At 36.4% G+C, this 27,978-nt stretch overlaps 1 protein-coding gene across 1 annotated transcript; it reads left to right on the forward strand.

Annotated features, from left to right (window-relative positions):
- The first annotated feature begins 4,317 nt into the window (after positions 1 to 4,317).
- Positions 4,318 to 27,978, forward strand: LOC117337161 (retinal guanylyl cyclase 1-like). Its single transcript, XM_033898005.1, has 3 exons — positions 4,318 to 5,021; positions 12,303 to 14,889; positions 24,339 to 27,978. Exons 1-3 carry the CDS (start codon positions 4,714 to 4,716, stop codon positions 24,906 to 24,908), a joined length of 3,465 nt encoding a protein of 1,154 aa, XP_033753896.1. The 5' UTR covers positions 4,318 to 4,713; the 3' UTR covers positions 24,909 to 27,978.

Below are 27,978 nucleotides of genomic sequence, written 5' to 3' on the forward strand. Positions count from 1 at the left end.
TAAACAAAAAAGACCGGAAAATGCGGAACGACATTAAAACAATGGCGTGGTGCATAGGCGGGATCTCCTGGCTGTTCTAATAATTTGGCGTTTCGTCGTATACATGAAATTTTTTTCTTTTTAATAAAATTTCTCGTTTTCTCGATATAAATTTTTTAAATCAAGGTTATGTAAATATATGAATTGAATAGATTTTTATAATTTTCATTGCGGCTATGAATACCAGTAGCTAGCTACATATCCCGTGGCGCGCGGTAGCCGCAATGAAAATTTAAAAATCTATTCAATCCATATATATATCTAATTATAAGCAAAATGTATCATATGCACTACGTGTTGTTAATCAGAAGGTGAAGATTTGAATTTCTTGACGTGGTTGTACTGGGTGGACTATTTCTAATATGTGTATAATTCGCATCTATTTATGTATATACACTGCCATCCATGTATTCATATCATCTTATAGACGACTTCCACTATGATCATGTCAAGATATCGGGCCGGCAATCGCTGCACCATTGAAACGTTCTTTTTATAAGAACGTGGATGTGGCGCAGCTAGCATAAGCTGCGGGTATTTTTGGCTAGGTGTTTTAATGTTTATAAGAATGAATAATATTTGTCTTTGAATTGATTATACTGCATTATTCCAAAGACCCATGTCTATAAAATTCAAATATGATCAATAACAATGAGGAGGTTTATTATACAAAGACCTAAATCGGGGAAGCGTAAAATCGAAAGCACTTTTAAATAATGTTCCCGTTAAAATTGTGTCAACTTCATCTTTGATTAATTTGGAACAGAATAGAATACTTGGTGTGACAATATCTTCTACCATCTTCGTTGTTTACGCTATGTCCAGTTTGGCGAAACGTTTGTTTAAAGCGGGCAGCTCATCATTGTGAGAAAGTGCCAAAGCCTTGTAAACTTTATTTATTTTACAACAATTGCGAAACAAGTTATATTAACTTATATGAATCGCGCTTGTTGGCCCGGATGGAAGCGCGCGAGGGGTCTTACTGTGGGAGAAAACCGGAGTACCCGGGAAAAACCCACGTGGTCAGGCAGGTGACCCCATACCTTTTCACGTCCGATCGGGGAATCGAACACCGGCCGCCTAGGTGAAAGGCAAGTGTGTTACAACTGTGCCACCCGACCACCCAAAGCCTTGTGATAGGTGGTACTAATAAGGTACGATTTTGTATCTGTTTTGATAACTGAATGACAGGTGAACTGACAGGTGGATTCGCTAATCACCAATTAGTATTGATACCGTTCTGTAATTAATTCATTTTATGATTTATAAGGTAGATTCGCTAATCACCAATTAGTAATGATACCGTTCTGAAATTCATTCATTTATAAGGTAGATTCGCTAATCGCCAATTAGTAATATTTACATGTTCACTTCGCTCCGCCTCAATGAACATAGTAAACTCAGATCACCTCATTTCCCGTTGAAGATTTTGGGTCGCGTGCTTCTGTTCTGAGAGACGAATCACTTTCTTGCCGGCGTGTGAATACATTCACTGATTTTACAATGGCGATCATAGTTCTGTACCGCCTCAGACTTGAATGCACTTTCACTTTGTGAATTGTGTAACATTGTTATAAACGTATATGAACACAAGTGGAATAGCCGCTTTATGTGCTAATAAAAATGCCAGTATAATGCAGACAGTTTAGAATACAGGATCTGACAGAACACTGACACTCTCGATAGCACCGAGCCCATGACCTACGTAGCGCAGTAGGTCTAACGTTAGCTGTATCTCGAATGCCATGCTTAATACCATTTCAGTGGTCACAGAAAATAAACCTCAATTTAAACACTATTTATCAACACAAAACAGACTGGTAGCAGAAGTATGCTATATCGAGAACAGGGACACATTATTGTCGTAATCTGACTCAATCTAAACATATGGAGAACACAAGTTTCCGGCCGTCGAATACCGCCAATTTTCAAATCAATGTTTCTTTACTTACTATCATCAGAATTTACATCCAAAAACGCCAGTACGACAATGAAATCCAATATGTCAAAACACCATGTACATCACCAGCTAACCTGCGACTAAAATCCACATTGTTACACTTTTTCTCGAGCTCTGAATATCTTTTTTTAACCGAGTCCCTGTGTCTCGAGTGACCAAATCACACACATATTATACTGTCAACACTGCACTTTAAATTCGTATTCATATGGGTATTGCTAAGTTTTTATTATACAATATCATAAATATTTGTTATAAATGAATAGTTTACCTTGAAAATATCGTATCTATGTGTATCAACATCGTAATAATCAAAACGTGTATGGTACTATATTTTGTGTTGCCTTGGCGACGAGAATAGTTGACTGTTTGCTGTTTCACTTCTGTGCACACATGTACGATAAGTATAACAATGTTACAAAGTGACGCACTTACGTCACACTGTTGCGACCGAATTTTGCAATCTGGTGGCGATGTTTTAAATTTGGTTAACGTAAATTTAAGGATTGATTGTCAATTTTGTTGCTTGCATGGACTGATGAAGGGAAGTGAACCTCGTGCAAAGCAGTTCATGTACCATTTGCACGAGGTTCACTTTCCCTTCATCAGTCCATGCAAGCAACAAAATTGACAATCAATCCTTAAATGATACCGTTCTGAAATTCATTAATTTATAAGGTAGATTCGCTAATCACCAATTAGTATTGATAAACAAATGGTGGTAATATGTCGTAACAAGGATGGTCAGAAAATTATATACGTCTAATGTAAATATCTAAAGCTATCATTGTACAACCAGGACTGATATAAATGATAATACACTTTGCCAAGACGGAATCAATGTTCCTGCATTTGATTGTAAGAACGTTCGGTATTTTGGGTAGTTATGCAGTCACATAATTGTGCATTGTACCTTTTGTACATGTGTTTGTTATTTGTTATTCCTGTGTAAATAACAACTGACAACAAAACAAATCCATGATTCTGATTCAAATTCGACGAAATGAAGACAGAAGAAGAACAAATTATAGCCTTTGAGGAAGACCTTCCAAAACGTAAACGTTCAATTGTCCCTGAATGATAAGCATCTTCTGCTACTGTGTCGATTCCGGTCGCATTCTTTAAAGGATAACAGGGGTTACAACAACTGAACCACCTGATGTGTAAACAAACAAGTCTGTCCGCCTTCATATCACACAAGGAAATGGAATATTTGCCAATAAGATCATATGACCATACAATTTTCACAATCATGGTCTTCATCAGAACGTTCCAATGGCCCAGTGATGGTCGACCGACACTCTGACATGATCAGAGTGAAAATCCACTCCTTTTTCAGAACGTAGGTTTGGTATAGTGGTGTGAGTTGCAGGCATTTCTAACTAGGCGATTAAGTACGGTAGATCGTTAGTTTGAGGCCCGAATCTTAATGTTGTCTTCCTTCTTAATCTGTGTTAAAATGTTATACATTTTGTACATCTAATTATTATCACAATATAGCATATGCACTATGTGTTGTTGATCCGAAGGTTTAAGATTTGAATTCTTAGCAATTTTATTACTTATTTGATTAGTAATTTTATTAGATAGAATAAACTTTCTATTTTAAACATAGTATTTAGTTATATACGGTTAAGAAGAAAAGTATTGCGGCGCTACTGCTGCTTGGCATAATACCGATAGTTGATGGATAGGATGTAATTATAATCGTATAGTAAATAAATATATTCGATAGTAACATCCCATTAATTGTCTATGAACTACTTACAAGTTTTATGATTTATAGATAAAATTGATTATCATAATTACTTACAAACAATTATACGCTTTTTACGTACGTTTTATAGATTGCATGTCAATGAATGTACATGTATAAGTTTTATGATTTATAGATAAAATTGATTATCATAATTACTTTAGTGTATCAAACATATATGACATATTGAGGACAATGTCCCGGACAAACAATTTAACACCTTTTAAGCATGATTAATAGATTGCATTTCAATAAAAATGTCCAAAACCAGACATGCTAAGATACATTATAATTTTATTGCAATAGTTTCACTTTTAATAGCAACACATTAAAGTATCATGGAACGATGACCTGTCAGCTGTCTGTTACGCGACGCTTCACGCCACACAGGAGCGACAATCAATGTTTCCTGTAATACAATGTACCTGTTAGAAGTGATGCTACAATCGCATAACGGCTGAAACGATTCGGATCTGAACACACGATGGTTGTTTCTTTTCTTGGAAACCTTATTACACTTATTTCAATCTTTCTACAGCTAAAGGTATGAACAGATTGGAAGCTACATATTTCAGTTGGGTTAGTTATTGATTATTTTTGTTTGATGGTTAATTTGTTATATTGTAACTGACTCACAGGAAGACTACACTGACAGTATGTAATGTACAATAAATGATACGTCACATTAATGCGAACCTGATGAAGGATTTGATTTGCATCGCACTGTATAAACTATATTTATTCCGTCAGTGGATATGATACACAGACTAGTTAATTGCCGATTAACATCATCCTATAAATAAATGACGAAATGATGACACAACATGTAAAAGTTGGACTATATACTCTGGCTATCAGAGGAAATCGCTACAATCTCGACATTACAACGAGTGGGAGGAAATCTTAGTAAAACAGGACATGTTGGATTACCGTTCTAAGTAGTGTTTCGACTCTGGATATGGATAATTTACGAATATGGTTCCTTGTGTGGCTGTGTCTGTGTAGATTTGTCACGGCGGTTGTGTATGTACGAGGAAAAGGTGCTAGCTTTCCTCACGAAGTTTACAAAGAATGGCGGTCCGCGTATCGACTACACAGGAGCTCGCATGTCGAATTGGATATGCCCTATGAAGCTGTAGGCAGTGGGAATGGAAAGAAAGCCATCATGGAAAATGTGGACATTGAGTACGCGGGATCAGACTCGGTATTGTCAGAATCCACTATCGCCAGTCATACCGACCTTGTGCTGTTCCCAATCATGGCAGGGTAATTTTATTTTCAAAGCTTCTTCTTCTTCTTCTTCTTCTTCTTCTTCTTCTAACACATACTAGGAGTTTACTTTTTTTCAAGAAAAATGCGACATACAAACTTTACTAGTGCCATAATTTTACATTGAAGACAATGGTCCCGACATTTCCAATATAAAGTAGTTAAAGCGTCAATATTTCCAATTTCATAACGTCCGGAAAAAATATTTCGATAAATAAAAATGAACAAAAAAGTAATTTTATTTTTGACAATTGTAATCTTCCAATTAGTCAAGTGAAACTTTAATGATTTTTTACTACATGTATATAATAAGGAAGACACGTACTTCCAGTTGATTTTATTCTGGTGCCATGGTAACGCTTACGTAATCAATGTTGCTATCGTGTTCAATTGTTGAAAGAGTCCTTCAAGAACATCGATCAAGACATCGATTCAGAAAATCTTACAATTTGTTGATTTTTTTTTCAAAACTTACAGTAATTATAAGTAATCTGGGTTTTTTAATTGGAAAAATTGCAATGAAGTCATTGTGACGTCAGTATGTATCACAATAGAAGTATAATGTTGCAATCGTGTTGTTGGTATTTTCATGATATTTGTATTGACTGTGGTCACGTACGTGGCATTTGTACTTGTCGAATAACAAACTTAATCGCCTTCTTTAATTCTAGTCTAGGCGGGATAAGTTTCCGAGAGAGTGTACCATTTTACTTAGTCTACCATAACCTAATATAAGACAAAGTACTTTTGAAATGCTCCGTTATTTAGATGATATCGGTAAAACTCACGTGCCTCTCTTAATGGATTATAAAGATACAATTCAACAAATATTCTCTGGCCTCGTATTTGGCAGACTCCCTGAGAACACTTGGGAAACCTCATGGCTACCTGGTGGAATTGTAGAGGTAACTCTTTGATTGATACTTACTTTGAAGTAAATCCCGTTTTAATTAAATATAACCTTATTTTGTTAACTTTGTTAAAATTATTGCTCCATTAATGAGATAATGCTTGTAATGTTACCATATATAACGGAACGCAGTTTCTTGAATCTTCAATCTTTTATGATTTTTCACTGATGAGGTTAAGGTTAAGGTTCGAGTTAGGGTAGGCCGTTTCTTCAAACTTGAATCAGCAATGAACTTGACTGATTGGGTTAGGGTTTGGGTTCGAGTTAAGGTAGGTAGTTTCCACAATCTCGAATAATCAATGAACTTTACTAATTCGGCTAGGTTTTGGGTTCGAGTTAAGGTAGGCCGTTTCTTCAAACTTGAATCAGCAATGAACTTTGACTGATTGGGTTAGGGTTTGGGTTTGGGTTAGGGTAGGTATTTTCCACAATCTCGAATAATCAATGAACGTTGAATGATTGGTTAGGGTTTGGGTTCGAGTTAGGGTAGGTATTTTCCACAATCTCGAATAATCAATGAACTTTGACTGATTGGTTATGGTTTGGGTTCGAGTTTGACTTATTCCTATTGATTTATTGATATACAGGAAAATCCTTGTTTGTTGTTGGTTAAACTTTCATAATAAATAATTGAAATAATCTTGTACCCAAAGCAGTCATGTAGAAAATATAACAATCGATACATCCCGTAATGAGATGGTGAAGAAAACCGTTATATTTACCAATCACCCAAGCTGTCTACATAATGATGTGTTATGTCTATAAAACTTATGACAAATGATATACATTTATATCTATAAATAATTCACAATAAATAAACACGTCTACTTTGTATTGAGGGGATTAAGTCTCAAATAGGAGAACACAGGTTCATATACATACAGCATCCTGGATTGATCACATACATTTTGGCGTAAGTCGGTTTGTGGAATGTTTCCTCGTGCAAAAGAAATGTAAACAGTTATCTTATGACTTATTAGTAAGCATTCAAAATTAGTTCCCTGGGTTGTTAGAACCGACCCCATGAACTGTTTCCCGAGTCAACGAGGGGAAATTATTTTGGCTGTTGGCTGATATTAAAGGCAGGAAACAGCTATTTTATAACAACAATAAGCAAAAATAATGAGCAAGGTATGGCACTTAAAATTTCATTATCAAAAAGGACTTATTCATTTTCATCTTAATACTTAGGCATGTTCGAATCGTCCACATATGCCAACTGCTAACGGTTAACAATGTTGACGGTTAACCAGCTTGTTACGATTTTCTAGCATTTAGTGAAGGAAACATTGTCATGTGTTATTAGAATAATTGAATTATATATTTCTTGAAGTTAAATTCGCAGTGGAGTTAAGAAGAAAGGGTATCTATTGTATACCAAGGTAAAACAGTGTACGGTATCAGATTATGTTTGTGTATTTACGGTAGAATAATGTAAATAGGAATTATAGAATATCGGAAAACGAATTAACAGCTTATTCATATTCACGTCGCCATGTCTATTCTATACGATTTAAGTTCAGATACACTGAATGGGGATATAAAATGTATCCTGTCTTTTTATGCTCAGATACCATTAATGTCAACTTGTTACAGGCTTTTCTTAATTTCCGGTCACAATAGGGACGGCATGATCGCGGATGATGATGGTAGAGTGTGATCTGCCAGTGTGCCATTTTCATTTATGACTGAGGCCAGGATGACACGAATGATGCATATACTATTCCCAAGGCCCTCGTGTCCCCGTAATTCATGGTTTATATATTAATATCCTTATAGGGTTTTGTAAGTTTGTTATTTGATGGATGTGATACGTTATGATGTATAAACTATAGTTGTAGAAGACTGGTGATGTACAACACCGCAGGCATGTGCTAATTAGATAGTGTTTCAGTGTGTCCAGAGAGAATCACAATCACGTACAAAACAGCGGAAATGGAACAGATGTCCACAGCTCGTGTAATGCACGATTCTTGTCATTTCTATGTAATCTTCAATATGCGATTACCATTAAGAGTCTACCACGCCTAGTTTGTAAATATTTTCTCCGACGGTCGGTGTATATAAAAACATCAGAAAATACTTCTATATTCTATATGGTGTCCCAGAAGGGTATGACCGCTTCATCGACGACACCCGCAATACCAATCTAGGTAGCCGATAGCTAAGGTATGATCATGTCTTTCCGATATAATGATGATGGAACTGGAGTGGTTAAGCACTAAACTTTTGAAAACTTGCGGAACTATATAACACTTACGGGAACAACGTAACACCGTAGGAAACAATGTTGACACCCTAGGGAGTTTTTGAGGTTTTTAAAAGTGTACAATTAGGTCAGTGTTAGGGCTAGGCTAACCCATCCAGGAACAAGGGGGGAGGGGGGTTGTGACAGCATTTTTTTAATACTTGAATGATTAAACAATATGGCTGGCATTCATTAGAATACATCTTTGTTAAATTCAAATTGCTTCTGAATTGGTGAATGTTCTGTTAAATGACACAACTCCCTGTTGACTTTACCAGATATTAATCAAAGTCATTAAAACTGTTAAAATAGCTATATGTACTGTGATTATATGTGAATATATGGCTTTAACAGATCTTGTCCTTGTGATTAGCATATAGGTTGAATATTGGAATAATGGGACTGTAAAGAATACTCGTGTGCATGACGTCTTTTTTTCTTTTTTCTTTTTTTTTAACAAAACATGACATAATTTACCTAATACGTATGATTCATGGTTGTTGTTATTAAGATTTAGTACATGTGCTATAAATAGTAAACATGATTAACTATAATCATTATTTCAAGTTTGGTTTAGTATTGTTTAACGTCCTATCAACAGCAATAGTCATAATTACATTGCAGGAGGATCCGAGAGGAGGGCCATCCAAAGGGTGAATCGTCTTCTTGTATTTGTATAGGGCGTTAAACAATACTAAACTAAATTATTATGATATATTTATCAACCATGCACCAATATGCATGGACGAACTGGGGTTTTTGTGGGGGGTTTTTTGTGCTGTAATTGTGTGTTTATCTGTATTGTATTTTAAAAGGTAACTCTTAAATATTAGAATTTTAGAATTTTGCGTGCTTTTAATTCGAATTTGAGTTCAATTTTTGTTTTTCAATTAGGATTGATATATGTATTTCCTATAATGACTATTAATTTTTTTTTTAAGTTTAACTGTATCGTTTAATCTGCTTGCCAACGATTGTTTATCGAATCTAAGACCACGGTTTTAGCAATGCTATTAGTTCCTATTTTTTTCAATCAGATTACAGGCCTTTTCACAATACCATTATATACATTATATATGTAATATTGTGTCTGGATGAATTTTACAAATTATTGCCGTATATATTTTCCATATTTGAAATAAAAATGTGTTCCTATGTACAATTCGCCTACCTTTATGATCAATAATCAGAATTTGAAATCTATTGAATTACATTAAAACAAGGAAGAGTCGAAGTCGATGGAACCAAGTAAAATGTTCGAAAAGATGCAATAACATAATAACATAAATGACCCAAACTGTCTACCATTCACATGTCCGATCATTGTCACATGGTCGGACAAAGCATTACATGAGAACAAACACTGTACATGAATGAATTTTATTTTAATAAAACATTATATATACACATAATCCAGAAAAACAAAAACGTCTGATTAGCACTAGTCATGTCACACACGTGAATACACACGTTAATAGGTGATGCGTAAACATTTTGTACAAAGCATATTCTGTATCATTATACCTTATGAATAATGTAAGGGTGGACATTTCATTGACCATGAATAAGTTATTCAAACAGCTCATTTGGCATTGACACACAACCTATCTAACAAAAACAAAATGTAGTTAATCACGTAAGCCGTTGTCCGTTTGTGATAACATTAAAACATTATTTCATTCGGTTCACAATGGTGTCGGTCATCTTACCAGTCGGAAATACGCATGCAGCTATGCAACAATCCAAACCATGCACGAACAACAAATGAATGCATTGAAATGAAAACGGAAACGCTCATGAATTATTTTTCTAAAATGAAATAAAAATGCTATTGTAAAAATTAAAGCCTCTTACAAAAATTATATCAATTGTCATAATTGTCAGAGTTAATAAACAATAAAATCTGATACGCGGTGTACACACATCCGAGCTTGATTAGCTTGATTGAAACTAGTACATATTCTTAAAAGTAAAAAAGATACGACATTTCTATGACTAGAAATGTTCAACATTCTATAAATATGAATATATACCTGCGGTATGGATTTAATATTGATCATAAAAATTATTTAAATACTTAAAATAAAAATGATGAATTTTTGTATTACTTTATAATGGAAAGATATTGGCTAATAAGGACTAGAAGATACCTACCAGCGATGAACTTAGTCTTTGTCCGTTAGGTTCGAAATGTCATGTTTGATATTTATTGGCTAATGCATATTGACAAACAAAATGTTCGACACAAACAAGGAAGTTTTGTTATAATCTAGAAGACACAGACCGCAAGATACATTCGACTTAACCGAAGTATTCGAATAAACAGGGTTCAAAGCATCCGTGTTTAATTTACTAAGAAAAGTTAGAAGGGCAAAACTCGGGAGAACAGAACATTCGACTCATCCGATGTATTATATTCATACTGTTTAGCGTAATATTGCACATCCCCATCCATATATTTGATCTTTCTTTTAACCATCGATGCGTTTTATTCTTGGCCTCCTAGATACTTACGATATTAGGTTTTTAGCATCACTGACGAGCTCTTTAAGGAAAAAAACATCTATGTGCTGGAGTTAAATTCGTGTTTGGCTCTACTGTATATAACTCTTGAACTTGAAATGTAATACTTGTTGTGTTGTTTGTAGAATCCTCTAACTAAAGGGTATGGCGAACAAAGAGTGGGATAACGAAGGCACGTGTTCGAACGTATAACATATACACATGCTATTAAGTTAAACTTAAACACTCGGAAAGATAGTTAACCGAAATTTTAATCTCTGCAGTTTCAAGGAAATGAATAAAACATAAGGATATTTATCCAAACATTAAGATTTAGAATTTGAATTTAACTAAATGTCAAATCAAAACTCCTCTAAAATGTTTCTACCCTGATCAAACTTCGGGTAGTCATGGTAACCTTTGTCACTCGTTGGTAAAAACATATTTATCACAGTTGTTTTCTCGCCATGGCACCCGATGAAAATGTGGTAATTGTATGTGAAAGCAAAACAACACACTGTGCTTAGACAGGGAAAGGACGTGCTAAAAAGGTAATTTACGCCTTGAGCAGTATTAATGTACCCTGCCGTCAGAGAGATATTACATCTGTGCCATTTGTTGAGAGTCGTCATGACACGATCGGGAAGGGCCAAGGATACTAACAGTATATAACTATTGGAAGTTTTTTTAAGTATATGTAAGTTTCACTATTTTGAAATAGATTTAAGACGATACTTACAATGTAAAATAGTTATGCTGGGGCTACATATTCCTCGTGTATAAATGCCTATCAAAAACTTCTCAAACAGTACATTGTATATGATTAGAATAATACAATGTATTTCTTACAGAAAACGTGTGAACAAGAGACATCCATGGGTCGAATTCAAATCATTGAAAAAAAACATTAGATTTGAAAAGCGTAAAATAACAGTGATAAATGCGAATAAAAATAGGTAGAACAAACGAATAGAACAAATCAACATACATGTAACGATACAAACTGATCAGGAAATAAGAACATATAGTCAACGCCAAACGAGACCATCAGAAACAACTAAAGATCGCCCACGGTTTCATTGGGTAGATTAGACTTTCACGATATCAATACTGAATTAGACTGAAATTCGATATACATGTTAAACATGGCATTTATATGTATAAGACCAAGATATGCATGTCTTATCTTTTTCTGTTGTCCTTTTTACGTTGAACACAATGACCGATCACATTGCATTTTCATTGAGTTTACTGCTATATCAAACAATAATGTCTATAGATCAGCGTGTACATGTACTTCTTTAGGATTTCTGAATAAATACAAAAACTGTAGTGTTATTCTTACTGTTAAACTACGATCAAACGATTTAAATTTTAACTAGTAAAATACACTATCATGAGTCATGTAATTTTTTTCCCACGCGTTTCTTCTCAATCTGGAATAATACTACCAAATGATTCTTATCGATTCAAATTTCTTGTGTGTTTAACTGTGGAGGAAGTAACTTCTTCATCCAAACTCATTCATCAGCTTTTACATAATAGTTTTAATATTTTCGCAATACGATGAATCAATGACAAGTGCGTGATTTTCAACTATCCTTATTTTATGTTGCAGGGCAGTGATGCTAGGCTACAATATTCCCGAACTCGGTGGGCGTCTCGTGCTCACGAGATCGACGATTGTTGGCATATTCAATGGCACTTACACCTGGTGGAATGACACAGTGTTCACCTCGAATAACCCTTATCTTAACATGCCTAACAAAAGGATCATCGTTATAGCAAGGGCAGACAAATCTGGTACAACTTCCACATTCACCGAAGCCCTAACTGCTTTCAGTCCAGAATGGAAACAGCAATATGGAGTATTTTCTAAAGGCTATGATTCAGCGAATGGAGTTCCGTATAGCTGGGGCTCAAATGTCATCACTTATTACGGCCAACAGAATCGGGGTGTGTCAGGATTAATTTTGTCCTTTCGAAACTCTATCGGTTATCTATCTGTCGCTGATGCGTATGAGGCAAACATTGAGTCGGCAGCGATAATAAACAAAGCGGGTCGAGCAATCAACGCTAACGCTTCTACCGTACAGAGCGCCATGGATTACCTCTCGGAAAGAAATACTGAACTAACGTTTAGTTTAGCAGATGCTGGATCTGAGAGTGCATATCCAATAGCTGGATTCACACACATCATCATGTACAAGACACAAATGGAAGACTGTGCATCTTCTAAAGAGTTGATACGATATATATTCTGGGCTATGACCGAAGAGGATCAGAGAGCAGCGTGTGATAGTAAAGGAATGGCGCCACTCAGCAAAGCCTTGGTTCAGCAAATTCTAACCGTAGTTTTGAAAAATGTTCTATGCCACGGCGCAAACGTGTGGGATATGGTGCAGAGCGATATTGCATCGGAAAATAAAGTAGAACAACACTGGATTATCCCTGTGGCAATTACTATACCTATAGTGGTGCTGTGTATTTTTGTTCTCTCCTCTTATATTATCAAACAGCGCATGCGCATCCAGAAAATGATTGATAATGACGAATGGCTGATTCCATTAGAGGACATCCTTTTCTACTTTGACGGAAGAGACAGATCCTCGATGGCTTCCCGTATCGCTGACTTACCTTCTTTAATCTCAAATGCGTCAGTCAGAGATATCCAGGATGATGATATTCTGATCAAACAAATTATACAGTGGCCAGGGAAGTACAAGGGAAGTAAAATAGGCATCCGTTTGATTGAGGTTGAGGAGCTTAACCAGCTGACACGTCAGACCAAACATCAACTGCTACTACTGAAAAACAAAATCACACATGGTAACGTCGTAAGGATATTTGGTTTGACGGAGGTTGACGAAAACAGATATGTTATTGGAGACTACTGCGGCAAAGGTAGGATGACAAACCTCCTTCGTGATGACAAGTTTAACTTGTCCATTGATTTCAAATGTACTCTGGCAGGTGACGTGGCAAATGGTATGCACTACCTTCACTCTAACGATATCATACACGGTTTACTGCGATCTGATGTGTGTCTCATTGACGATCGATGGCAGGTGAAAATTTGTGACTGGGAGTATGGGACGCTTCTCTCTTCTCAACAAGTAAATACATCGCCAATACTAGCCATTCGTAAAAAGTCAGAAAACGATCTAACGACTAATGATATCTCTTTCAAAAACTTTTGGGTCAGTCCTGATATATTGCGTTCAGATTTTAAACTCTTTCCAACGAAGGACTCCGATATATACAGCTTTGCTATAATTTTACAAGAAATATTCACAAGAGAAGATCCATATGCTGAACATGCAGGCATCTTGACACCGACGGAGGTCATACATGCAGTGACTCTAAACAATCTTCGACCAGAACATCATGAGGACACACCTGTTCACATTAGACAGCTGATGGAGATATGTTGGAACGACAACGCTATTTCACGCCCTTCCTTCGAACAGGTCCTTAAATTGCTCAAACGTGCTAATCCTCTTAAAAAGACAGTTGTAGACAGCATGATATCTTCAATGGAGGAATACATTGCTCATTTGGAAGAGAGGGTAGAAGAGAAAAATGCCGAGTTGAAAATATCAAATAACAAATTAGAAACGACACTCTCTAGTTTGATGCCTGTCTGTATTGCGAAAACAATATCGAAAGGAAAATCTGTTAAACCAATGTTCTTCCCAGCCATTGCTGTGGCTGTCCTGGATATTTCTCATTCTGTAAACATTGTTACCGTAAACCCTCACGATTTGATCGCCTTCATTAACGACCTTTGTTTTGAAATTGACATGATTGCTCGAAAATATTCCGCCTATACGGCTCCATTGAGTGGATGTTCACTCGCTCTTGTAGACGGTCTGGAGTCATCCTGTACACAAATGGAAGAAATGTGCCTTTCGATGGTAAATCTTTGCGCTGACATCCTCGTACATGAAGAAATTGACAAATTAACAGAATCAACAGAACATCAGTTCGATTTGCGCCTTGGTATCCACGTGGGACCTGCCATCACTGGTCTTTCGGGCATAACTTCACCAACTTTCGTGGTGTTTGGAGATTGCACTGATGTGGCACAAGCTTTAGCACGAACAGCGCCCATTAGATCTTTGCACGTCTCCGAAAACATGTGGCGAGCTGTCAAGCGAAGTAAGCAATTGGAGACCAGCACTGCAGGGGAACTTAACGTTAAGGTATGTCTCTATTAAACGTCTGTAGACATAGCTTTGCCGTATGTCTCTATTAAACGTCAGTAGACTATGCTCCCCCAGGTGTCTCATTTTAACGTCTGTAGACAAAGCTTTGTCAGGTTTCTCTTTTTAACGTCTGTAGACATATCTTTGCCAGGTTTCTCTTTTTAACGTCTGTAGACATAGCTTTGTTAGGTTTCTCTTTTTGACGTCTGTAGACATATCTTTGCCAGGTTTCTCTTTTTAACGTCTGTAGACATAGCTTTGCCAGGTTTCTCATTTTAACGTCTGTAGACATAGCTTTGCCAGGTTTCTCATTTTAACGTCTGTAGACATAGCTTTGCCAGGTTTCTCTTTTTAACGTCTGTAGACATCTCTTTGCCAGGTTTCTCTTTTTAACGTCTGTAGACATAGCTTTGTTAGGTTTCTCATGTTAACGTCTGTAGACAAAGCATTGCCAGGTTTCTCATTTTAACGTCTGTAGACATATCTTTGCCAGGTTTCTCTTTTTAACGTCTGTAGACATATCTTTGCCAGGTTTCTCTTTTTAACGTCTGTAGACATAGCTCTGCCAGGTTTCTCTTTCTAACGTCTGTAGATATAGCTTTGCCAGGTTTCTCTTTTTAACGTCTGTAGACATAGCTTTGTTAGGTTTCTCTTTTTAACGTCTGTAGACATAGCTTTGCCAGGTTTCTCTTTCTAGCGTCTGTAGATATAGCTTTGCCAGGTTTCTCTTTTTAACGTCTGTAGACATATCTTTGTAAGGTTTCTCTTTTTAACTTCCGTAGACATAGCTTTGCCAGGTTTCTCTTTTTAACGTCTGAAGACATAGCTTTGTTAGGTTTCTCTTTTGAACGTCTGTAGACATAGCTTTGTTAGGTTTCTCTTTTTAACGTCTGTAGACATATCTTTGCCGGGTTTCTCTTTTTAACGTCTGTATACATAGCTTTGCCAGGTTTCTCATTTTAACGTCTGTATACATAGCTTTGCCAGGTTTCTCTTTTTAACGTCTGTAGACAAAGCTTTGCCAGGTTTCTCTTTTTAACATCTGTAGACATATCTTTGCTAGGTTTCTATTTTTAAGATATATAGACATAGCCTTGCCAGGTGTCTCTATCAAACGTATGTAGTTTTGCCAGGTAATCAGACAGGTATTTTTTCTGTTAACGTAGTATTAATGCATTTTTTTCTTATTATACTGTTTGATCCCGTTACTGTTTGTTAACAGGAGTATCCTGCTACTGTGTTAAAAGTATGGCACCTATTGCTATATTTGTTCCACATATACTGACTGATAATATTCTATAACATTTGTTATAGACTTGTTATTGTGATGTGTCTTTGGTGTATCTTCGATGGCTATATTTGTGACAGTGTTTACTATTGTGCTATATTATTGTAGGCTTTATATCGATTGATGTAGATCTACACTATGGTTGTCATGTTTAGTATCCTGTTTCCCTAATGTTTGGTTGTATTCTGTACTGATTGGTATCTCTATATTAATGTATGTCGTGTTTTATACGAATGGCTATACATGTACCATCTATAACTGTATCTGTTAGAAAAGTTTGGTTTGATTTTGAATTATTTAACGTTATATTAACAGATAATGTTTTATAAGGACGGCCTCTCTTGTGTGTAAGATGCATGTGTGTGGTGAGTACATTCTTGTTTTGGGAGACTATTATATATTCTTGCTTGTCTCCTTGTGATTGCGCGAAACTGGTGCCAACTTTATAGTGCTACTTCACTGAACCTTACTGTCGAAGACACCAGGTAGGACACCCCACCCAGTAACGTTATACTGACAATCAGTCCTATCACTCCAAAAATGCTGAGGCTTTAGCAGAAGTATTAATAGCCCGACATATTTTTGACGGTTGTAGTAATTGTTAGAATATTGTATTTGTGATACTTGTTATCCAGGCGAGTGTTACGGATGTTAGAGTTGGTGTTATATTATTGATCTTGCTGTCCTAAACATTTTATTCTTCCCTGTCTTTGGTGTATGTTTTTTTTTTTTTAATTTTCATATATGCTCTGCACTAGCGTTTTGATAATATTATCGCATAGCCAATAATCGTTTCAAAATACGTTTGTATTTGCAAAAATTCCAATAGAATGTTAGCTATCTAATTACGTTTGAATACTAATGTTCTGTTCTAGATTACGTAAAGATTAGCGTTTCATCTTTCAGAGCGGGGTAAATTGCAAAGAACAATGTACCGACTGCTCCATTTGATTTCTTATCTCATAACTTTATCACATTAAAATGTTAATACATGTACTTTTATTAACATTATTTTCTTTTAACAATAACAGCTTTAAAAATCGGATACAAACCTAAACCTTTAAAGCTGTTGACAGACATCAAAACTCCGCCCACTTTCTCTGTGAAAACAGAAGAAAAAGTCGGTTATCAATATAATATTCAAATTAAATCGCAATATTTTATTTATTATTTATTATCATTTATATAGTTGTCTAAATATCTTTTAATTGAATAATTTGAGGTTGATATGAAAAGTAGGCATGTCGTCTGTTAGTAAACACCGACACTTGTAAAAATAAGTTTACATACATGTATATCCATACACGGCGAACTGGGTCACGGTCTACATTCAAGTTGATAAATAAGCATACTTGCTTACATTGAGGCTGTCGATTCAGAAACAGTGGCTGTTGTTAGTATCTATATATATTGATCACTTTATCTGCCTGACTGGACTTTTATTCATGATGTCTGGAGCAATAGAGGAAGGCGACACCAGTGGGACAGAATTGTGCTTTGGCAAATTATACGAGAATTAGTATGAATAAAAAACTGATTTTTTGTTTGTAGTGGCTTTTTTGCGCTTCGGAAATTAATTTTTTATTATTATTATTATTGTCTCTTTGTGAAATTAATTTATCCTAACTCACCACAATGTCAAAAGGATATGAGGGTGATACATTTTGTTTATTTGGCCTTTATATTGCTCTAATCAATAGAACACATTAGTATTCTGTAAACCCTGATAACGTTACAATGTATAAATACGTTTACGTCTGTTACTATTTCCATGATTCTGTAATCAATGAACGCCTTAACTATACAACATCAAGTCCTCAGTATATAAACCTGTCCTATTGTGAATCAATCAAACATTCCATAGAGTTCGTTAGCGTACAGATATAATTAATGTCCCTCCAATAAACTTTAAGATATTGATGTCGACCAGAACAAAAGAACAGAACAAATAACCATTATATTAGTTAGGGCTATACAATCAGTACGTGGCGTGTCGTGTATTGATCACGTGTTTGTGCGAAATCAATGTGCGAGATGCAATCAAGTGAGTGACGTAATAATTAAATATGTATATATGGTGAGTGAAATTATTTAGGAAGTAATGAATCCAGGGCATTTACCCTGGCAGTGGGTACATGTGTAATGTATTATGTAACGACGGTGTGCATATATGTGTGTATGAATGTGTGTAATACATTGAATGAAAATAAAGGAATGAAATGTGTAAATGAATGTTAGGTGATGAATGAGAGCCCTCTTGCATATTTGTCAGGATACTGAATCCAGGGCCTCAACCCTGGCAGCAGTCCAAATTGTTAAATGTTTTTGGGCATTATAATGTCTTGTACCTTAACAAAAAGTGTTTGTGTATTAGGGAGATTAAGACAGGTTAATATCGACTATAGATTATCCCTATTGTAGTTCTAAATACTAAATAATTTTACAAGCGCAAGTTAACTGTCTAATAGGAGCAGACCACCGCGATATTGAACTTTTTCCTTTCCTGAAACATTGAACACGTCTCTATATCCACGCGGAATATATGTTTAAGACATCGAATTGTTTGTAACGTTCGACAGTTATTCGTTACTCAGAATAACGAATAGTGTCTATTATACTATGTTAATAAATACTGGTTCAGATTAGTGATATGGCGAGTGTCGTTTAACCGTTGTAAATGAGACCCTGTAATTAGTAAAATGCAATAATCAATTGTCATTTGTCATTATTTTATCAATAAACATTTATTTAGGTTATATAGATTTCTTAGATCAATCTGTATTGTATCACTCTGTTGGATTAGTATACACACGCACACATCCAACTCTTGGCGTGCTTACAACCGGGCCAACAATAGTGATTAAATTTGAGTTAATATAATTGTTCTGTTTTCCAATAATTATAAAGTATTATATATAAAGTTTAAATAGTTTATGTTCATCAGTTTTTATTTCATTACTTTAATTTTGTTTGTAACACGCTTTTTCATTGATATATATGTATATAGATATGTATCTTACACAGACAATGTTGTCAACTTGTGGCGAAATGGCGCATAGAAAATTTGAAAAGGGGTGTATTTTGTCAAAGTCTTTCCTTACAATAAAACAGTCGTTAAACATTTGAGTATATACACAGAAATCAGGATGGCAAAGAATACATCACCTCACACTCATATACCACTATTATGGCTAGATACCTGTAACACCGCACGTGTTTTATTTACGGTAAAACTGGTTCCAGTTAACCTCAAATAGCCTACACAGTTCATGATCCTTTTGTCCTGTTTTGTTTTTTGCATTAGATGTATGGTATTGTATGTGTGGATACATGTGATTATTCTACACATTAATACGGCAAAAATACTTAAGTAAGATGTTTTTCCTAGTTGTGAAAATATTGCATAAATTTTACCTGATAAGTGTGGATACAATGTAATACCATCTTACGTCGGCTACATTTACTCTGATTACAATGTCTGCTACATTTACTCTGATTACAATGTCGGCTACATTTACTCTGATTACAATGTCGGCTACATTTACTCTGATTACAATGTCTGCGCTGTCTTTTCGGTATAAAATATTGAGTTTGTCTGAAAGAGGTTCGATATAGTGTGCTGAGTGATCAGGATGTCTCATCAAGTCCTACTGTGCTCAGTTTATATCCACTATCAGTTTATATCCACTATCAGTTTATATCCACTATCAGTTTATATCCAATATCAGGTTATATCCACTATCAGTTTATATCCACTATCATTTTATATCCACTATCAGTTTATATCCACTATCAGTTCCAATTGGTTCTCGTGAGGTAAATGTTGATCTAATGTGTTGTTCAATATTCTATTTTTGGCTTTTCATTAAACAGGCGTTAATGTTTCTGACCGCGGATCATCATTATTAACGGCTTTCCGCATTTATTGTGTCCTATTCATAATTAAACACACACTTTACAAAAATGGCCGGAAATAGCATATGTCCCTTGTCAAAATTACAGGAGTTTGATACAATCATTGACATGTCAGTATTAATGAGAGCATGGATCTTTCTGGGTTTGACCTAGATTTATATGTCGATGATTCCGGATCAAGTGATCGTATTCTCCTGGTAGGTATTCAAAGATTTCCGTCAACAGTTTTGGTTCGATCTATTTTGCCCACAGTTATGAATGAAAAAAAATAGTTTTTTCACTTTCGAAGGAATAATTCAAGGCAAACAATCCAAAAGAATAACAACCAATCAAACAATCTAAAACAACAACAACAAATCAAACAATCAAAACAACAACAACCAATCAAACAATCCATAACAACAGAACCAATCAAACAATCCAAAACAACAACAACCAATCATACATTCCAAAACAACAACAACCAATCAAACAATCCAAAACAACAACCAATCAAACAATTCAAAGCAACAGAACAAATCAAACAATCCAAAACAACAACAACAACAATAAATCAAACAATCCAAAACAACAACAACAACAACCAATCAAACAATCCAAAACAACAACCAATCAAACAATTCAAAGCAACAGAACAAATCAAACAATCCAAAACAACAACAACAACAACAAATCAAGCAATCCAAAACAACAACAACCAATCAAACAATCCAAAACAACAGAACCAATCAAACAATCCAAAACAACAACAACAACCAATCAAACAATCCAAAACAACAACAACCAATCAAACAATCCAAAACAACAACAACCAATCAAACAATCCAAAACAACAACAACAGCCAATTATATGAACCAAAAGAATAGCAATCATTTGTTTTCATGTCAGATTAATTCATTTATTAAATTTTATCATTTTATTCTGGATGAGATTCAAATTGGTAGATTGTATAACAGTGAAACCTGGCTTTACGGACACAATGAGGGACCGAGTCAGTTTGTCGGATATGTCGGCGTGTCGGTTGCAATGACTGGAGCATGTCGCATTTCCAATTGATATTGTCGGATGACAGAGGATGTCGTTAAAGTCAGTGATCGATATAGTCAGGTTTTACTACATGTTATATTATAAGTAAAAATGTGTTCTAACGATGTGGTACATTTTTGTATTCGTGTGCTGACGCTGTGGTATGCTTTTGTATTAGAGTGCTTAAGCTTTGATGATACATGATTCTCATATGTCGATGTATGTTGGTTGTATCGTGTAGGCATATATAGTGACGTCACGCTATACGTAATTACATTGTATGTAGATATAGACCTCACGCTTTACGTATTTTTTCATCCAATCGTCAAATAAAGATAATCGCTACCTTTGTTCTGAAGAGTTGACCTAGTTTCTGATCTCTATTTCTACTTTGCTTCCAAATGGAAGCCATCGTCGTGGTCTCCTTGACCACAGACTGGTGCTGTACCTCCATGTGTTTCTGTGGCTTTAGCTCTTGGGGTCTACCAAGATTCCAGTCATAGTATTATCTAAACAAAAAATATTTTATTGTATTTCTTGACCTACAAGGTTATGGTTGTCAATGTTACCCTCTCCATATTATAGGGTTGTGGTTGTCAATGTCACCCTCTCCAGACTATAGAGTTGTGGTTGTCAATGTCACCCTCTCCAGACTATAGGGTTGTGGTTGTCAATGTCACCCTCTCCAGACTATAGGGTTGTGGTTGTCAATGTTACCCTCTCCATACTATAGGGTTGTGGTTGTCAATGTCACCCTCTCCAGACTATAGGGTTGTGGTTGTCAATGTTACCCTCTATATACTATAGGGTTGTGGTTGTCAATGTTACCCTCTCCATACTATAGGGTTGTGGTTGTCAATGTTACCCTCTCCATACTATAGGGTTGTGGTTGTCAATGCTACCCTCTCCATACTATAGGGTTGTGGTTGTCAAAGTTACCCTTTACAGACTATAGGGTTGTGGTTGTCAATGTTACCCTCTCCATACTATAGGGTTGTGGTTGTCAAAGTTACTCTCTCCATACTATAGGGTTGTGGTTGTCAATGTTACCCTCTTCATACTATAGGGTGTGGTTGTCAATGTTACCCTCTCCATATTATAGGGTTGTGGTTGTCAAAGTTACCCTCTCCATACTATAGGGTTGTGGTTGTCAATGTTATCCTCTCCATACTATAGGGTTGTGGTTGTCAATGTTACCCTCTCCATACTATAGGGTTGTGGTTGTCAATGTTACCCTCTCCATACTATAGGGTTGTGGTTGTCAAAGTTACCCTTTACAGACTATAGGGTTGTGGTTGTCAATGTTACCCTCTCCATACTATAGGGTTGTGGTTGTCAAAGTTACCCTCTCCATACTATAGGGTTGTGGTTGTCAATGTTACCCTCTTCATACTATAGGGTGTGGTTGTCAATGTTACCCTCTCCATACTATAGGGTTGTGGTTGTCAAAGTTACCCTCTCCATACTATAGGGTTGTGGTTGTCAATGTTATCCTCTCCATACTATAGGGTTGTGGTTGTCAATGTTACCCTCTCCATACTATAGGGTTGTGGTTGTCAATGTTACCCTCTCCATAATATAGGGTTGTGGTTGTCAAAGTTACCCTCTCCAGACTATAGGGTTGTGGTTGTCAAAGTTACCCTTTACAGACTATAGGGTTGTGGTTGTCAAAGTTACCCTCTCCATACTGTAGGGTTGTGGTTGTCAATGTTACCCTCTCCATACTATAGGGTTGTGGTTGTCAATGTTACCCTCTCCATACTATAGGGTTGTGGTTGTCAAAGTTACCCTTTACAGACTATAGGGTTGTGGTTGTCAATGTTACCCTCTCCATACTATAGGGTTGTGGTTGTCAAAGTTACCCTCTCCATACTATAGGGTTGTGGTTGTCAATGTTACCCTCTTCATACTATAGGGTGTGGTTGTCAATGTTACCCTCTCCATACTATAGGGTTGTGGTTGTCAAAGTTACCCTCTCCATACTATAGGGTTGTGGTTGTCAATGTTATCCTCTCCATACTATAGGGTTGTGGTTGTCAATGTTACCCTCTCCATACTATAGGGTTGTGGTTGTCAATGTTACCCTCTCCATAATATAGGGTTGTGGTTGTCAAAGTTACCCTCTCCAGACTATAGGGTTGTGGTTGTCAAAGTTACCCTTTACAGACTATAGGGTTGTGGTTGTCAAAGTTACCCTCTCCATACTGTAGGGTTGTGGTTGTCAAAGTAACCCTTTACAGACTATATGGTTCTGGTTGTCAATGTTACCCTCTCCATAATATAGGGTTGTGGTTGTCAAAGTTACCCTCTCCAGACTATAGGGTTGTGGTTGTCAAAGTTACCCTTTACAGACTATAGGGTTGTGGTTGTCAAAGTTACCCTCTCCATACTGTAGGGTTGTGGTTGTCAAAGTAACCCTTTACAGACTATATGGTTCTGGTTGTCAATGTTACCCTCTCCATAATATAGGGTTGTGGTTGTCAATGTTACCCTCTCCAGACTATAGGGTTGTGGTTGTCAAAGTTACCCTTTACAGACTATAAGGTTGTGGTTGTCAATGTTACCCTCTCCATACTATAGGGTTGTGGTTGTCAATGTTACTCTTTCCATACTATAGGGTTGTGGTTGTCAATGTTACCCTCTCCATACTATAGGGTTTTGGTTGTCAAAGCTACCCTCTCCATACTATAGGGTTGTGGTTGTCAATGTTACCCTCTCCATACTATAGGGTTTTGGTTGTCAATGTTACCCTCTCCATACTATAGGGTTGTGGTTGTCAAAGTTACCCTCTCTATACTATAGGGTTGTGGTTGTCAAAGTTACCCTTCACAGACTATAGGGACTTAGCTGTCAATGTTACCTTATTTGGGTTGTAGTTGAATGTGGTTAAATGTTTGCCTTCCAGGACCAAATGATTATAGCTGTTATGTTACCCTCTCCAGGCCAAGTGGTTGTCAATTGTAATTGAATGTTACCAGACAACGATGATCAGAGGGCTTTAGTCCAATAGTTCTCTCTCCTGACCCCTGTAATGGTAGTGTCGGTTTTATTGCATGTTTGTCGGTTTTATTGCATGTTTGTCGGTTTTATTGCATTATTGCATAACTAACGACTTCACATATTATTTGTTCATTGGTCATTTTAATTCACCATTAATTATATCAAGTTAACTACCGAAATGTCTAGTTATACTGAATGTGTGAGTTGTCATTGCAGGGGAAGACATTTGTTACCTATACAGTTAAACGTCTTCAGGAAAAAGTGAAATATGCTACTTCTGAGGATTCTGGCGTCGGAGGGGAGCAGCAAGGCCAGACAGATTGCTCTGATCTACGTAAGCCAAACAATACAAACGAGCATATGTATAAGACGAGCGGCATGTCGGTTCCGGTGATGAACGAGGAAACAAGATCAAACATGGTTGTACAGAATCCAGTATCAAACAAAACGAACCACAAACACGAAGATGGTGATAATCAACATAATGATGACACAGTTTTCAGCCATATCACTGCTAGCTCAAACCATCCGGACGTGTTTAATGATAAATTACGGACACGAGCAAACTACCACCACCACAAAAGACATTCAAGTTTCAGGAAACATCGGTCACGTCAGTTCAGCAATGGCTCGGATACACAAGACAGTATAGCTCCCCTTCCATCGGATGTTATCTCCGTGAACACGACGTACGTGGGTTTACCGGTGTCTAAAGAATACGTCCCTGTTAAAAGTAAATGGAAACGCATATTCACCTTAAACAATATTTACCCTGAGAATTCCTAACTCCAAAACACTTTTGTAACAAGAAAGACCCTTCAAGTGTTTTGCGTATGTAAACATTAAATACTAATTGGATACGCAGAATGGCGCATCGGTTAAACTCTCGCCTTATGCCTAAGATACCTGTACACGATTCCTCATTTGGACGGTTTTTTTTTGTTGTTGTCTTTTTTGTTTTTGTTTTTGTTTTTTATTTATTATCGGGTGGTATAGATTCATTCTACATAAGAACCCCCGCGCGCTTCCACCCGGGCCAACAACAGTGACCAGTATGAGTCTACAGATATCGTACAACGCTTTAAGTTTTTATTTTAAGGGTTATATATTGAATAGGTACTATTATCACGGTACTAGGTACAATAGCACAGTACAAGTACCTGGACGAGATACTGTTTATCTTATCACAACGTAACATCCCCATTTAAACATCTCCAGTTTACAAAACTCGTGTATACTAATTTAGTCTCACCTCCTAAAGAATTCTGAAAATCTCATTCAGTCTTCCTCTTCTTCCCTCCTTCCTAGCTTTCACATGTTGTCGGTTATAGATTTAGTATGTATAGTTATAACATTCCATCTCTCTGACTCCATCTTTCTTCTCTCCCCTCCCTAATTTTCACATGATATTTGTCACTTATTTGTTATACCTAGTTTATAATATGTTCTTAAGTGTTTGTCACCAGCCTGTCTGTATTATGAAGACAGATTTATCTAAGTATTCTAATACATTTTTGATATGTTGAAATGTATGACTTTGAATTTGAAATAAAATATTGTTTCAACTTATATCACAGAAGTAGGTACATATGTACTATATCATGGTACTATTATCACGGTATTCGGTACTATATCACGGTACTTGGTACTATATCACGGAACTAGGTACTATATCACGGAACTAGGTACTATATCACGGAACTAGGTACTATACCACGGTACTAGGTACTATATCACGGAACTAAGTACTATATCACGGAACTAGGTACTATATCACGGAACTAGGTACTATATCACGGTACTAGGTACTATATCCCGGTACTAGGTACTATATCACGGTACTAGGTACTATATCACGGAACTAGGTACTATATCACGGAACTAGGTACTATACCACGGTACTAGGTACTATATCACGGAACTAGGTACTATATCACGGAACTAGGTACTATATCACGGAACTAGGTACTATACCACGGTACTAGGTACTATATCACGGAACTAGGTACTATATCACGGAACTAGGTACTATATCACGGAACTAGGTACTATACCACGGTACTAGGTACTATATCACGGAACTAGGTACTATATCACGGAACTAGGTACTATATCACGGTACTCGGTACTATATCACGGAACTAGGTACTATATCACGGTACTAGGTACTATATCACGGCACTAGGTACTATATCACGGAACTAGGTACTATATCACGGAACTAGGTACTATATCCCGGTACTAGGTACTATATCACGGTACTAGGTACTATATCACGGAACTAGGTACTATATCACGGAACTAGGTACTATACCACGGTACTAGGTACTATATCACGGAACTAGGTACTATATCACGGAACTAGGTACTATATCACGGAACTAGGTACTATACCACGGTACTAGGTACTATATCACGGAACTAGGTACTATATCACGGAACTAGGTACTATATCACGGAACTAGGTACTATACCACGGTACTAGGTACTATATCACGGAACTAGGTACTATATCACGGAACTAGGTACTATATCACGGTACTCGGTACTATATCACGGAACTAGGTACTATATCACGGTACTAGGTACTATATCACGGCACTAGGTACTATATCACGGTACTAGGTACTATATCACGGTACTAGGTACCATATCACGGTACTAGGTACTATATCACGGCACTAGGTACTATATCACGGAACTAGGTACTATATCACGGAACTAGGTACTATATCACGGAACTAGGTACTATATCACGGTACTAGGTACTATATCACGGTACTTGGTACTATATCACGGTACTTGGTACTATATCACGGAACTAGGTACTATATCACGGTACTAGGTAATTTATCACGGTACTAGGTACTATATCACGGAACTATAGGTACTATATCACGGTACTAGGTACTATATCACGGTACTAGATACTATATCACGGAACTAGGTACTAAATCATGGAACTAGGTACTATATCACGGTACTAGGTACTATATCACGGTACTAGGTACTATATCACGGAACTAGGTACTATATCACGGAACTAGGTACTATATCACGGTACTAGGTACTATATCACGGTACTAGGTACTATATCACGGTACTTGGTACTATATCACGGTACATGCTACTATATCACGGAACTAGGTACTATATCACGGAACTAGGTACTATATCACGGTACTAGGTAATTTATCACGGTACTAGGTACTATATCACGGTACTAGGTACTATATCACGAAACTAGGTATTATATCACGGAACTAGGTACTATATCACGGAACTAGGTACTATATTACGGTACTAGGTACTATATCACGGCACTAGGTACTATATCACGGTACTAGGTACTATATCACGGTACTAGGTACCATATCACGGTACTAGGTACTATATCACGGCACTAGGTACTATATCACGGTACCAGGTACTATATCACGGTACTAGGTACTATATCACGGTACTAGGTACTGACCTTTGTATAGATGGCGTTTTGTGCATGACCTCGGAGAGGCCACATAAGGGTCTCGTTATTTTGATCTCGACTTATTTTTACGTAGGCATTTGAAGTATTTAGCTAGCAACATATCTGTTTGAGAAAATTATCTTTGAATTTCTGTAGTAAGTTTCATAAACTTTACAATTATTTGAACATTTCGTAGTTTTAAATCCACGGCCTAAAGTTATTGTGTTTGTATTACTATCATTATTTAGGTGTCCATCGGGAACATCTCTTGCATGGCTAATATCACGGACATACACTTACATGTATATTACCGGTAGATATCGAAATCAGTGTTAATAGTTTCCCAACTATAGTAGCTAATCATTTAATTACTTTATTATCAGAAAAAAA

Source organism: Pecten maximus, chromosome 11 (assembly GCF_902652985.1).
Source record: "Pecten maximus chromosome 11, xPecMax1.1, whole genome shotgun sequence".
Classification (NCBI taxonomy): domain Eukaryota; kingdom Metazoa; phylum Mollusca; class Bivalvia; order Pectinida; family Pectinidae; genus Pecten; species Pecten maximus.